We start from the raw sequence: 14921 nt of genomic DNA, 5'->3' as shown, positions 1-14921 counted from the left end.
GATATCCTTTCTTCTGCTTGGTCAATTTGGCTATTGAAACTCGTGCATGCTTCATGAAGTCTCGTATTGTGTTTTTCAGCTCCATCAATTCACTCATATTCCTTTGTAAGTTGTCCATTCTTGTTAGCATTTTGTCAAATCTTTTTTCTAGGTTCTTAGTTTCTTTGCACTGGGTTAGAACATGTTCTTGTAGTTCACAGAAGTTTCTTACTACCCACCTTCTGAAGTCTGATTCTGTCATTTCATCACACTCATTCTCCATCCAACCTTGTTCCCTTGCTGGTGAGGAGTTGTGATCCCTTGTAGGAGGAGAGGTGTTCTGGTTTTGGTGTTTTCATCCTTTTTGTGCTGGTTTCTTCCCATCTTTATGGATTTATCTACCTGTCGTCTTTGTAGTTGCTGACTTTCAGATTGGGTCTCTGAGTGGATGTCTAGTTTGTTGATGAAGTTATTTCTGTTTCTTAGTTTCCCTTCTAACAGTCTTGCCCCTCTGCTGTAGAACTGCTAAGGTTCACTCCAGGCCCTGCTTGCCTGTGGATTGCCTGCAGCGGCTACAGAACAGTAAGGGTTGCTACCAGTTTCTTCTGCTGCTATCTTTGTTCCTGAAGGATACCTGCCAAATGTCAGTCTGAAGTCTCTTTTATGAGGTGACTCTTTGGATATACAGGGGTCAGGGAGCTACTTGAGGAGACAGTCTGTCTTTTACAGGAGCTCAAGTGCTGAGCTGTGAGCTCCCTTGTTCATTCAGCGTTGCTGGGCAGGTACGTTTAGGTCTGCTGCAGCAGAACTCATAAACTGCTTTTTGTTCCCAGTTGCTCTGTCCCAGGGAGTTAGGGCTTTATTTATGAGTTTCCGTTGTGCTGCTGCCTTTTTTTATTTTTCAGGGCTGCCCTGCCCCACAAGGAGGCAGCCTAATCACTGTCTGCCTGCAGAGACTTTGTTGAGCTGCTGTGGGCTCTGCCCAGCTGCCTTGAGAACTTCCCTGCAGTCTTGCTTATATGGGCATAGTTAGCACTGCCTCGGCAATGGTGGCCCGCCTCTGTATTGGCGGACTCTGTAATGCCAGGTTGCCTGGGCAACGGCAGGCAGCCTCAGCAGTGGTGGGTTGCCTTGGCAACAGCAGGCTGCCTCAGCAATGGCGGACTACCTCCTTATTGGTGGAATGCCTCAGTAATGGTGGATGCCCCTCCCCCACAGAGCTGGACCGTCCAGGTTCAGCTGTGCTTGCTGTGAAACTCTCAATCCGGAGAGTTTCTGATTGCTGTTCTTTTGTGGGGGTGGGGCCAGCCGAGCCTGATCACCTGGTTTCCTGCCTCAGAGCCTTTCTTGTTTTTTTTCTTTTTTATCCCAGGTGTTCCAGTCGCCTGTTGAAAGGGCGCCAGGATCTGTTTCCCATGCGGCAACCTACTGCACAGGCTTAAACAGCGGCGCTGAGATTCGTGGCACCTTTTTTGCTCAGGAATCTCCTGGCCTGGCTCCCTGTTCAGTCCCCTTTTTAATCAAATGAATGTGCGGCTTCCCGGGGCTCCAAACGCCAGCCAAGAGGGCACCCGGACCGGTGTATTTTGTACGGAGAACCGCTGGCCGGGCTGCCGCCAGCGGGGCAAAGCAGCCCCGCTGACCGAAAAACCGCGCGCCGGCCAAAACAGCCTCGCTGGCGACCCGTGGTTCTCCTCCGCCTGGGAATCTCCTGGTCTGTGGGCTATAAAAATGCGGCGTCCACTCACCCTCTGCGCTTTCACTGGGAGCCGCAACTCCGAGCTGTTCCTAAACGGCCATCTTGGATCGAACCTCTATAGATTCTTCTTAAATTTAGATGGTGCTCTTCTCTGTAGCTTTCCCATGTGAAAACGGAGAAGAGGTCGTTATCATAGAAATTGCTCTCAAATTTGCTTCCATGGCACTGACCTCTTTGCTAAACCTCAGTTCTATAGTTCTAGTGACTGCAAGAATTGCCTGAATGATCTACCAGCATTTTGTACTAATTACATGTAAATTATTTTTAACAATTCTTCATTCAAATTCACCTGTTCCGGACTGCCATTCTCTCTCTGTCAGACTGTCTCCTGACTCTCTCCTCTCTTTATTTCCAATTTTAATCATTACTAAGTAAGTTAGCTTATAAAATATTTATTGGATACTCTCTGCATTTCCAGGGCCCGTTGACCTTTTTGGCCCATCCAGTGCCTATTCAGCTCCCTATCTTGCACTTTCATTTCTCTGTTTTTGGGATATCTTCTGTTAATGTTAAAATCTTTTGGCCACAAATCGAAATGCCATCTACTCACTAAACTCGAGCAGGACTTCAATTTGTTGAGTCATGTTAATAGTATGGCGTCTTGTTAATAAAATGGTATCCTCTTTATGTTTTTTCTCTAATACCAGGTTAATTTCCAAAGTTATGTTCTTCATAGCCACAGCCCTTCTCAAAAGCTTTTAGGAGTTTTCCATTTCTCTTAGAATAATGTCCAAACTCTTTAGCATAGGCTCTAGCCTTCTTTCTCATTCTCATTTTCTTCATCACCTCTTCTTGGAGTCTTTCCAAGACCCATTGAACTTGTTGGCCCATCGAATGCTCTTTCAACATCTTATCTTGTACGTATTTCTCCCTCTTCTTGGAGAATCTTCCTCTGAATGATAAAAATCCTTTGACCACAAATTTCAATATACCTACTCTGTAGACATTTTACTTGCTCCTTGCTGTTGAAAGTAATCTCTCCTTCCTTCAAACTTGCAAAATAACTGTCTGTATACTTTTTAGTCATAAGAATACTTTTCAGTTTTATAAATGTACAGTTTCAGACTGCTTTTACATATGTTTTACTTTATTTCCTACAAGATGAGGTTTTCTTTAGCACCATTTTAAAGATAGGGAAACTGGGAATGAGAATTATTTAAATTGCACATACTTGTCACTGTCACCCTTGCCTTTGAATAGTTTATATTATTTTTCCTGTTTCCAGACTTTGTCCTTCAATGCACTGAGTCAAGGCTTTACACTAATAGGCAGTGTTATTTGCTGAATGAGTGCATGAAAGTCTGGTTTTATGAAAGGAAAAATGTTTTTCACAATTAGTATTTGAAAAGATGTGTGTTTAAAGTAACTTGCATGTTAATGGCCTTTTTTATGATGTGGCCTTTGTTAAGTCTGGCAGTAAGAAAAAGAAAATCACCAAAGCTGAACGATTGAAGCTGCTACAAGAGGAGGAAGAGAGACGACTGAAAGAGGAAGGTACAAAATAAATAGTGATTGTGTTTACAGGTACAGGTGATAGTAACGATAGGTTGGTCTTCTGTAGTACAGTCAATATTTTTCCAAAGCTTTTTAATTTTAAAATTTAATCTGTGTTATGATAGATAGCTATCATTTGGAAAGTATCCAGAAATATGTTAGTACATGCCAGTCTCTTCCAGATATATATTGAAGTAGGGTTGCCAGATAAAATACAGGAGCGTAGTTAAATTTATCTTTCAGATAATCAAATGAATAATTGGGATAATTTGCCCCATGCAATACTTGGGACATTCTTAACCTAAAAAAAAATTATTGTTTATCTAAAATTGAAATTCAACTGAATATCCTGTGTTTTAATTTGCTAATTCTGGTAACCCTATCTTGAGGTGTTTATATTTACTGATGAAATTAGGAGCACTGGTGATGATTGTTTCAGTAAAAATTCTGACACTCAAATTCATTAAATGTGGGAAATATACATTGGCAAGAAATACACAGAACATCCTAAATTTTTTAATATTTATTTGCCAAATTTAAAATACTAATTTCATTTGTTAAAAATCAATTAAACGTTGATAAAAAGTGTTTATTAAACTACCAAAAAGTGATTTTTAAAATCTGAGTATTTAGATACAGGTTTTTAAAAGACTGTTCTCAGGTTCCATGTTGATTTTTTATGTATAATTTCTTTAGTTGACTCCCAATAAGAATGCAATATCAGGATCTATGTCTTGGGGCATGTTTTATTTATATTGGATTAAACTTATACTCTTCAATATATATTTCACATTTTATTTTTAATAGAGCAAGAAAAGATTAAGATAATTACATCTGAAGTTGTAGATGTCACAAGGTTATGGAAGTCTTCTGAAGACTTGACTTCCTCTCAATTGCCATGATAGGCCTGCCAGATTTTGTTTGTTAAAATCACTATTGGATCACTATAAACTTTTTGGAAAAGAAAGAAAAATATTATGCTGGGCCTTTTATTTTTTTTTACCAGAAAGTTTGAGTTGTTACTTTGTTTCCTTTTCTTTTTTTGAGGCGGACTCTTGCCCTGTTGCCCAGGCTGGAGTGCAATGGCATGATCTCAGCTCACTGCAGTCTGCACCTCCCAGGTTTAAGCAATTCTCCTGCCTCAGCCTCCCGAGTAGCTTGGATTACAGGCATGTGCCACCACACCCGGCTAATTTTTTGTATCTTTAGTAGAGATGGGGTTTCACCATGTTGGCCAAGCTGTTCTCCAACTCCTGACCTCGTGCTTTGGCTTCCCAAAGTACTGAGATTATAGGCATAAGCCACTGCACCCGGAGAGTCATGTTACTTTCTTGAAGAAAGGAGAGCTGACACTTTTCTCATTTCTACTGTGTAATAAAGACTGTGACTTCCATAAAAGATTCCACCACTACATCTTGGAAATATTAGAAGTAAATTTAAGGGCTTAAAAATACAGTGATCTATTCACTGAAGGAAAAAAATTTTTTTTGGTTCTTTAGAGGAAGCCCGTTTGAAACATGAGAAAGAAGAAATGGAAAGGCTTGAAATGCAGCGAATTGAGAAAGAAAAATGGAACCGACTTGAAGCAAAGGTAAATAAACATTAATAATGTTCTTAATGAATAATTAAACTATGGTTATCAGATCTATTGTCATTTAGTGTCCTTCTCAGTCCATAGCTACCAGTAATATTTAGGCCTACATGAACTTAATCCAACCAAGATAAGTGACTTTGTTATTTAGATTTCACAGATGAGGAAATTGAGGCATGGAAAATTAAACATCTAATAAGTGGCATAGCCAAGACTTAGATCTAAGCAAGTCTTGCTGCAGAGACTGTGCTTGTAACCTTTAAGCATGCATGAATCTGTTTTATAGACAATTTAACAGGAACCAAAAAAAATTTTCAAAATATTCAAATTCTACCTCTCCTTTGTTAGTTTCACTTTTCTTTTTCACTAGAATCTTTTAGATCAATAATTCTGTAATACTTTGTTTATGTGGATTACACCTATCAGTATTTACCATACTGGAAATTAAAACTGATAAATTTTAAAATGCTTACATTAACAGACATTACATGTTGATTAAAAATAAACTTTATTAAACATAGGTAAATATATTAACACTTTTAAAGAAACAACTTTTTTAAATTAAGGAAATGAATGGCATTGTTTATATTTGAAAAATTTATTTGATATCTGACTTAAGACAGCTGGATTCTCATATCTATTTCAGTATTCCATCTGTTGCAATGTGTTTTGTATGAAGCATATAAAGAAAATCTGGCCTTATACAGATATGGAGTTGGAAAAAAAGGAATATTTTAATAGCATTTCTGATAATTGTGGATATTCTTCTTTGATACTAGATCAAAACTCTACAAGTCATAGTTTCTTAATGTGGAATATGAAACTGTATTAATGAACTATTCATACTCTGTTATCTTGAAACATTGATTTATCCTCTGAACAGATCTTGTTTCCATACATGATTTGGCATTATCATGTGTTGCTTGCTTGAAAAGTTTTGGTTCACTAAATTATTTGCTTCCAAATGTTCATGTAATTTATTATTCATTATCAAAAATCACATACATTAGTATAATCGCCAATCAAATCAAAAGTTTTTAAAGATCGGAATACTGTCAAGCTTACAGTGATGGATACAAGTTTTCTAAAATTTGAATTTTTGCCTGAAAGCTTGAATTTTATCATTGGCGACAAATACTTTGAGTTGTTTCCTTGAAGTGACACACTCCATTCATTCATTTTGGAGAGAATGTCGCCAAAATAGTCAAATAATTGCACAAGTGATATTTCTTAAGACAGCATGGTCATTCCATATGCAGAAGAGCTTTATGCATAGTTCCCGTTTTATCCAACAGGATATTAAAAAGACATGTACTTAGGGTTAAGATTTAATACAATTAATAATATTCACCTCTTCATCTGGGCATTCTTTTTTTGAGACTGAGTCTCTCTCTGTCGCCCAGGCTGGAGTGCGATCACGCAATCTCAGCTCACTGCAACCTCCGCCTCCTGGGTTCAAGTCATTCTTCTGTCTCAGCCTCCTGAGTAGCTGGGATTACAGGTACATGCCATCATGCTCGGCTAATTTTTGAATTTTAGGTAGAGATGGGGTTTCACCATGTTGGCCAGGATGGTCCCCAACTCCTGACCTCGTGATCCGCCTGCCTCGGCCTCCCAAAGTGCTGAGATTACAGGTGTGAGCCCCCACCCTACCCCTGCACCCTTTTGTGAAGCTGGCTCCTTCCCCTCACCTCTTCACCTAGAAAGAGTACTGTTTGGGGTCATTGCCTGATTTGTGCTAAGACATCAGCACTTTTACACCATCTTGCACAATCAATGCAAATAGGTACTCGATGAAAAAGTCAAATAATATTATTATGGAAATAGATTTGACCTCACAGATCCCAGGTTTTAGGTGCCCACCAAGAGTCTATAGATCATACTTTGTAAGCCACTGTTTCAGATGAAACCTTTTGGAAATATCAGTTATATTCAAACTAATTTTAGTATTCATTTTGAAACTGCAGCTATATGTTTAACCACATTAAGTTTTAGATGTTACTTGTGAAACGTAAAGCTACAATTAAAAAAAAAAGATAAATGTACCTGTCCCTGCGCAACAGGATCTAGAAAGGAGAAATGAAGAACTTGAAGAACTTCGTTTATTAGAGGGGTGTTTTCCTGAAGCAGAGAAATTGAAGCAGGAGACTAGATTGCTTTCTCAGGTAAGACTGATTTCTCTTTTTGTAGCTAATACTTTTGCCACCACAAGAGGGAGTTGTAGTTTAATTTTGATGCCAAGAAACTAAATTTATCTATTTTTAAAAAACCCTCTCATCTGACAAAGTAAAGTAACATAACTTTGTAGAAAGCTATTTGTCAGTTATAATGTCCTTGAAATGTTTATATTCTTTGACTCAATTGCTGGGAATGTATACTAGGGAAATTATGCTAAATTAAAACGTAAAAGCTTTGTGCTTAAGGCAATCTAGTCTTGCTCATAACATCGTAACTTGGGAAATAATATAGGTGAATATCAGGAGAAAAATGAAAAACTATTATAATATGGCTAAAGATTGTGGTATATCTTAAGTGAAAAATTCTAAGTACAGCACAGTATGATTACAAATGTGAAATTTGCATAAACTACATACAAAATGAATGGAAGGACCTGTACGAAAATGCCAGCGACAACTAGTAATTAGTAATGATTTGGGAAGTAGAAATTAGCCCAGATGTTGGCCTTTTCAAATAAGCAGTTCTATGATTAATTAGAGAGGAAAACCAAGCAAAACAAAAACTACTTATAAATAATACTGTAAAATTAAACATATGAAAGTAGTTAGTACTTCTATTTATCTGAATATTAAGGATTAGAAAGTACTGATTGAAGAAGAATTTGGTTATTTTAGAGATATCTCAACTTATTAGTTAAAGCCATCATGTTTTTATCTAAGTTGATTAAACTAGGTTATAAGAATTTATACTTCAAAAGAGAAGTCATTTAATCTTTGGTTGAATCTTCATCAATGTGAACCTTTAAACATTTTTATTCCACAGTGGGAACACTACCTTCAATGTGATGGGAGTCCTGATCCTTCGGTAGCCCAAGAAATGAATACTTTTATTAGCTTGTGGAAAGAGAAAACAAATGAGACTTTTGAGGAAGTGATTGAGAAGAGTAAAGTGGTGCTAAATGTAGGTGTTTATGTATTTTCCTATAAACTGGCTGTTACAAATAGTTTGATATTAACTCAAAATATAAATTAATATATTATTTGCAAAATAATAGCACTGCTGCTTCTGAATCCTTGGCTATAGCAAAAGAAGTAATTGGTAATCTTTTCATTTTCTTTTTACAAGTCCTAAGAATTTCTTGCCATGTTAGCTAAGGTCAGCATATCATAAAACATTGATTATTTGTCTGCCTAATCTGGCAAAAAAAGAAAAAAATCAAGTTGCATGCATTCATGGAGATAACTTGGGTGGGAGTAGTGGGTAATTTTATCCTGAGTTGGAATATCCACTGTTCAGTAATTTAATACCCATGATTTTTAATATTTACTGGGTGCCAGGTATACACTCAGTGGGAGTGCAAAAATAAATAAGAATATTCTATCTTTTGTTCCTGCAAATAGGATGGTTAGATTAACCTGAGAAGCTTACACTTTACAATGCACTTAAAAATACTGGGGGGAAAAAAAGTAATTTATTAAAAAAAATTTTTAATTCATTGCCCCAGTCACCAAAAAGTGAGGTTAAACCTTAGAGGTCATAAAAGAATCCAGAAAGTAAGAAAGTCTCAAAGCCAGTGGCTTCCCAGAGAGTACCAGCTAACTGCTAGTGGCTTAGCATTGGTTCAAAGGGCCATCAAGAGGCAAAGCCTAGAATACATACAAGGTGGCAAGTTGAATTAGAGACTCCTGTATGGCTGGGAGCCTCAAAAGATATTATGGATAACGGGAAAAATTCATTGTGCAGAAGGAGATTATAAGATGTATTTGGCTTATCTTTAACTTAGTGAATGAGAAACAAAAATGTCTCCACTGCGAATTTTTATTTATTTATTTTTATTTGTTTTTTGAGACAGTGCCTCCCTCTGTCACCCATGCTGGAGTGCAGTGGTGTGATCTCAGCTCACTGCAACCTCCACCTCCTGGGTTCAAGCAGTTCTCATGCCTCAGTCTCCCAAGTAGCTAGGATTACAAGCATATGCCACCATGCCCAGCTAATTTTTGTATTTTTAGTAGAGATGAAGTTTCACCATCTTGGCCAGGATGGTCTCAGACTCCTGACCTCATGTGATCCACCCACCTCGGCCTCCCAAAGTGCTGGGATTACAGGCATGAGCCACTGCACCTGGCAGAGAATTTTTAATCATGAGTGAATCAAAAGTTGGATTGGAATAATTTACTGGAAGACAGCACAGAGACAAAGGGAAAATATGAAAGAGCAGTTGACAGACTTATATGATAGAGTTATGTCTATCATAGTTAAGAAGGGCTAAAAATATATGGAAAGAAGTACTAGAAGGGATACAGAAGAATGGAAGAGAGACAATATTCAAAGAGATAATGGCTGAAAAATTTCCAGAATTGATGGAAGATGTGAATCCTCAGATTCAAGTAGCTCAAGAAATTCTAAGTTAAAAAAAAAAAAAAAGGGTGTTTATGCTTATAACATGACTTCAAATGAGTGTGTGGTTTTCTCACACCAGCCAATTATCCAACTCTCCAGACACCTGCTGAATGTCCTTCGATCCAATGCTGGTACTGACTACCTAGAGCTAGTGCAGACCCCAGTCCCACAAAACTGCCCCTTCCTCTGCTTCCAGTCACAAGTCCCAGGTTGTCACCTACACTTCGAATCAACCTGTTATAGATCAGGTTATTTGCTATAATGGCTCACAAAACTCAGGGAAACATTACTCGTCTCTACTCTCTACTGGTTTATTATAAAGGATATTACAAAGGGTAAAAGTAAACAACTAGACAAAGAAGTACAAGGGGTGAGGTCCATAGGGAGGAGTGTAGAGCTTCCATGCCCTCTTTGGGCACACCACCCTTGCAGCTCCTCAATGTGTTCACCAACCAGAAAGTTCTCTGAACCTTGCTGTTTGGGGCTTTTATGGAAACTGCATTTTGTAGGCATTACTGATTAAATCATTTGCCATTGGTGATTAATTCGTCTTTATCCCCCTCCCCATCCTGGAAGCTGGGGGGTGGGGCTGAAAGTTTCAGCCCTCTAATCACCTGGTTGGTTCCTCTGGCCATCAGTCCCCATCCTCTAGGACTCATCACATTAGCATAAACTCTGGTAAGGTCGAAAAGGGCTTATTATGAATAAAAAAAAAAAACTGTTTCTCTCATTCTTATCCCTCAAGAAATTCTAAGAAGCTTGTGCCAGGAACAAGGGGCAGAGACCAAATATTTATTTCTTTTTATGTCACATCAAGTTAGGATAAATAAATTCACACTTAAACACACTTACCTAATAATAGAAACTAGAAGGAATTCACTACTCTTATTCCTGGTATTATCCTTTAATGCTTTTTTTGGTCCAGTTCCTCACAGTTTTATGCTTCCTGTCTTTGCTGCTGTAGTTTAACTTCTTCATGTTTTTATAAGAGGGTATAACTGTAGACTCTTTTAAGCTCATACCATGCGTTGCGTGATTTAATCTGAACAACAAGGTTATGAGAGTCATTTAACAAATAAAGAAACATATATTGTGATTTGCTTACAGTCCACTATGAGACCTTAGATGGACCTTACTCTGACTTTCCAAAGGCCCAAAAAGTCTCCCATACAGTCTGAGCTATTTAAATGCCAGTGGATTAATCATACAGTCTTCTTGATACTACACATCCTCTCTACCAGAGAGGCTGCCATGGCATGATGTCAGCTTAGGAATCTGGTACTTTGCGGTTAGCAGGGAGGTAGTGGAAAGTAGCACTAGAGTTCACTGGTGATGAGCTGCAAGGGACATCTTCCTGTTACAAGAATGAAAATTCAGAATAGAAGTAATAAATAGCAAAAAAGATAAGAAAAGGATAAGTTCAGTAACACAGGAGACAGAACAGGGGAGTAATCACAGCAATAGGAAATGAAAGCAGAAAGCTGCAAAGCAAGTGGAGTTGGACAGCAGTAACAGACGGAAATGGCCCCGTAGTAATCACCAATTTCCAAATTTATTTAATAAACTCATATAGTGCTTAATCTATGCCAAGCTTTGGAAATAGTAACTTTTTTAGTTCTCATAATAACACTATGAGATAGGTACTGTAAACCCCATTTTTCAAATGAGGAAGTTGAGGCACAGAGATTTTTAAATAACTTCCGCAAGATCACACTGCCAGTTGAGAGGTGGCCAGGATTGAAGCCCAGCATTCTTGCTTGAGTCCATACTATCCTATGCTATGATGCTGCCTGTCTCCATTCAGAAAATTTCTGTGTATTATCTGTGTTGGTGTTCAAAATTATATTCTGCTGTTTACTAGTTGTTCCTTCATCACACTGTGCCTCGGTTTCCTCATCTATAAAATATGCACAATAACAATATCTACCTCATAGAGTTATAATGAAGACTAAAGGAATTAAAATGTATACAGTGTTTAGAACAGTTCCTGGTGTATAGTAAGCATTGAGTAAAAATATTAATAGTTCTCTTCCATCTCCTTCTCCTCATTGTTGTTATATTGTTGTTTTTCCTATTGTTTCTCAGTCTTAGGTAATAACAAGTTGCCACTCATTTATCAACTTGCTAATGAAAGCTCTGTTACACATAGTTAACTGGTAGGTCTGAGGGTTTAATTAGACTCACAGCCACCATTTCAGCAAGAAGGCATCATAGGTTATGTTGTGCTTTTCATACTGCATCCTATCAGAAGCCATAATTAATATGTCCATTATTAATTTAATGAAGTGAATTTGATCACATGGTTAAGGTGTTGACCATGAAATCTCCACATTGCAAAATATTTTCCCCAATCTGAGATCAAATACTTTGGCACCAAAAGAATTGTGTGTTCCTCAAAGCTTTTCACCTAATCATTTAGGTAACCTTGAGGATCTTTATCTGAAGTGGTTATTACACTGGGGATTGAAAAATAGTGATTTGCTAACTGATCATTGCAACCACATTAGATAGGTGGCATTCTTCTTTCTTACATAATTCGAGAAATACCAGGAATCTTCTTAATCTCAGTGACCATCTTTAACACCACCTCTACAGGGATCTCATTGCCAGGTGTTGCAGGTATACCAGTCATGAAGTCACTAGTAATAAAGGTTCGAATAACTACAGATCTCTGGCATGAAGGCTGCTTTTGAAGTGGGTCCCGATCAAAATGTAATGGTGTCAAAATCACCGGCATCTGGCTGATTTTCCCAGCATACCCAGACTCCCTGAGAATGACCTTCCCTTCTGTAACCCCAGAGGCAATGCAGACCACCTAGTTCACCAATGGAAAGTCCCATATGGAAGATCAGAACCCCAAACACACCTGGCACTACTCACTCCATGGAATGGATCAGGAGAAGAAAGCAAAGGCGCAGAATTGGTGGTGAAGGATGATACCATAGAAGAAAGATGCAAAACTATTGAAGATCCATTCTGTTGGCTAGTTTTGTTTTACTTTATCCTTCCCATTTAGTAGCATCAAGAAAGAACAATCTAATTGATTATATAAAACTCTGTATCTGTTGTGGAATACCCATAGCTGTTGTGGAATAAAAAGTATTTCATAAGGGAAAAAAAAAAAAAAAAACACCTTGCACTTTCATTTCTGAATATCTGTCACTATAGACTCATGGATTTTTATTTGTTCAGTGTATTATAATTAATTTTAAGGGAGTTTGGGAGGAAATTTTTTGTTTATGATCTTAAATTACAGAATAAATACAGGAAAAGATTTCTATTTGTTTTGGTAAGGATGTGTTCCTCAATTCAAAAGGGATAGAACATATCATTTTACACTTGTCGTTGACTATTTCCCAGAGGATTAATTGAAATATTCCTTTACTCTACAGTTAATTGAAAAATTGAAATTTATTTTATTGGAAATTTCACCATGTGATTTGCAAGATAAAGATATAATACAGTACAAAGGATCAATTCTACAACTGCAGGAGCTCCTTCATCTTAAATTCAATGTAGCCACAGAAATACTTCTCAGAGTAAGTGATATTTTGCTTATATATTAACTTTTATAAGAGTTAACTTTTAAGCATTAACATTTTATGTTATGTAATAAAATAATCCAGTACTTTTTAAATTGAAAAATCAAGAGATTATGGAAAAGTTAGTAGAATAAAGTACATATATTTATCCAGATTTAATAACTGATAATATTTTACTTTTAAACTTAATTTGTTTTGGTTTGGGTTTTTTTAGAGACAGTAAAGATGAGATCTCCCTGTATTACCCAAGCTGGTCTCAAACTTCTGGACTCAAGCAGCCTTTTTCCCTTGGCCTCCCAAAGTACTGGGATTGCAAGTGTGAGTCACTGCTCCCTGCCAAACATTTTATTTTTAAAGAAATAGAATATTATTTCTATTTGTCATTAAAAGTAATGACAAAAACTGCAATTACTTTTGTACCAACCTTATTATTATTATGATAATAATATATAAAGATAGGATAGGAGAACTCATCCTAATATATATATTAGCCAGGTATGGTGTGCCTGTCGTCCCAGCTACTTGGGAGCCTGAGGCGGGAGCATTGCTTGAGCCCAGGAGGTCAAGGCTGCAGCAAACCATGATCACACCACTGCACTTCAGCCAGGGCAACAGAGCCACACTGTGTCTCAAAAAAAAAANAAGATTGTTGCATAGGCACACACGTGGCAGTGTGATCTGCTGCCTTCCTCCCCATCACCCACATCTAGCATTTCTCCCCATGCTATCTCTCCCCAGCTCCCCTCCCCCTGCTGTCCCTCCCCTATTTCCCCCCAACAGACCCCAGTGTGTAGTGCTCCCCTCCCTGTGTCCATGTGTTCTTATTGTTCAGCACCTGCCTATGAGTAAGAACATGCGGTGTTTGATTTTCTGCTCTTGTGTCAGTTTGCTGAGAATCATGGTTTCCAGGTTCATCCATGTCCCTACAAAGGACACGAACTCATTGTTTTTTATGGCTGCATAATATTCCACGGTGTATATGTGCAACATTTGCCCTGTCCAGTCTACCATCGATGGGCATTTGGGTTGGTTCCAGGTCTTTGCTATTGTAAATAGTGCTGCAATGAACATTCGTGTGCACGTGTCCTTATAGTAGAGCAATTTATAATCCTTTGGATATATACCCAGTAACGGGATTGCTGGGTCAAATGGAATTTCTATTTCTAGGTCCTTGAGGAATCGCCACACTGTCTTCCACAATGGTTGAACTAATTTACACTCCCACCAACGGTGTAAAAGTGTTCCTATTTCTCCTCATCCTCTCCAGCATCTGTTGTCTCCAGATTTTTTAATGATCGCCATTCTAACTGGCGTGGATGGTATCTCAATGTAGTTTTGATTTGCATTTCTCTGATGACCAGTGATTATGAGCATTTCTTCATATGCTTTTTGACCTCATGTATGTCTTCTTTGTAAAGTGTTTGTTCATATCCTTTGCCCACTTTTGAATGGGCTTGTTTTTTTTCTTGTAAATTTGTTTTAGTTCTTTGTAAATTCTGGATATCAGCCCTTTGTCAAATGGGTAAATTGCAAAAATTTTTTCCCATTCTCTTGGTTGCTGATTCACTCTAATGACTATTTCTTTTGCCGTGCATTAGCTGTGGAGTTTGATTTGGTCCCATTTGTCTATTTTGGCTTGTGTGGCCAATGCTTTTGGTGTTTTGGCCATGAAGTCCTTGCGTACGCCTATATCCTGAGTGGTTTTGCCTAGATTTTCTTCTAGGGTTTTTATGGTGTTAGGCCTTATGTTTAAGTCTTTAATCCATCCGGAGTTAATATTAGTGTAAGGCATCAGGAAGGGGTCCAGTTTCTGCTTTCTGCCCATGGCTAGCCAGTTTTCCCAACACCATTTATTAAACAGGGAGTCCTTTCCCCATTGCTTGTTTTTGTCTGGTTTGTCAAAGATCAGATGGTTGTAGATATGTTGTGTTGCCTCCGAGGCCTCTGTTCTGTTCCATTGGTCTATATCTCTGTTTTG

General features: G+C 37.9%; 1 protein-coding gene across 5 annotated transcripts in view; it reads left to right on the top strand.

Moving 5' to 3' along the window:
- The window catches only part of CFAP94 (cilia and flagella associated protein 94), a 108287-nt gene that overhangs the window by 39745 nt on the left and 53621 nt on the right, over positions 1-14921 (top strand). Inside the window, exons 2-6 of one of the 5 annotated variants that reach the window (XM_037736507.1) lie at positions 2964-3232; positions 4732-4823; positions 6887-6988; positions 7824-7961; positions 12794-12940. In XM_037736507.1, coding sequence (XP_037592435.1) covers positions 4764-4823; positions 6887-6988; positions 7824-7961; positions 12794-12940 — 447 coding nt within the window. In that variant the 5' untranslated portion in view covers positions 2964-3232; positions 4732-4763. Of the gene's footprint in view, positions 1-2841; positions 3233-4731; positions 4824-6281; positions 6325-6886; positions 6989-7823; positions 7962-12793; positions 12941-14921 lie in introns of those variants that run through there. The other 4 variants (XM_037736511.1, XM_037736510.1, XM_037736508.1 and 1 more) reach the window with 4 other exon arrangements.

Source organism: Cebus imitator, unplaced genomic scaffold, assembly GCF_001604975.1.
Source record: "Cebus imitator isolate Cc_AM_T3 unplaced genomic scaffold, Cebus_imitator-1.0 Scaffold25, whole genome shotgun sequence".
In the NCBI taxonomy this organism is placed as follows: domain Eukaryota; kingdom Metazoa; phylum Chordata; class Mammalia; order Primates; family Cebidae; genus Cebus; species Cebus imitator.
Note: the sequence above shows the minus strand (reverse complement) of the source record. Positions and strands in the feature narration are given on the sequence as shown.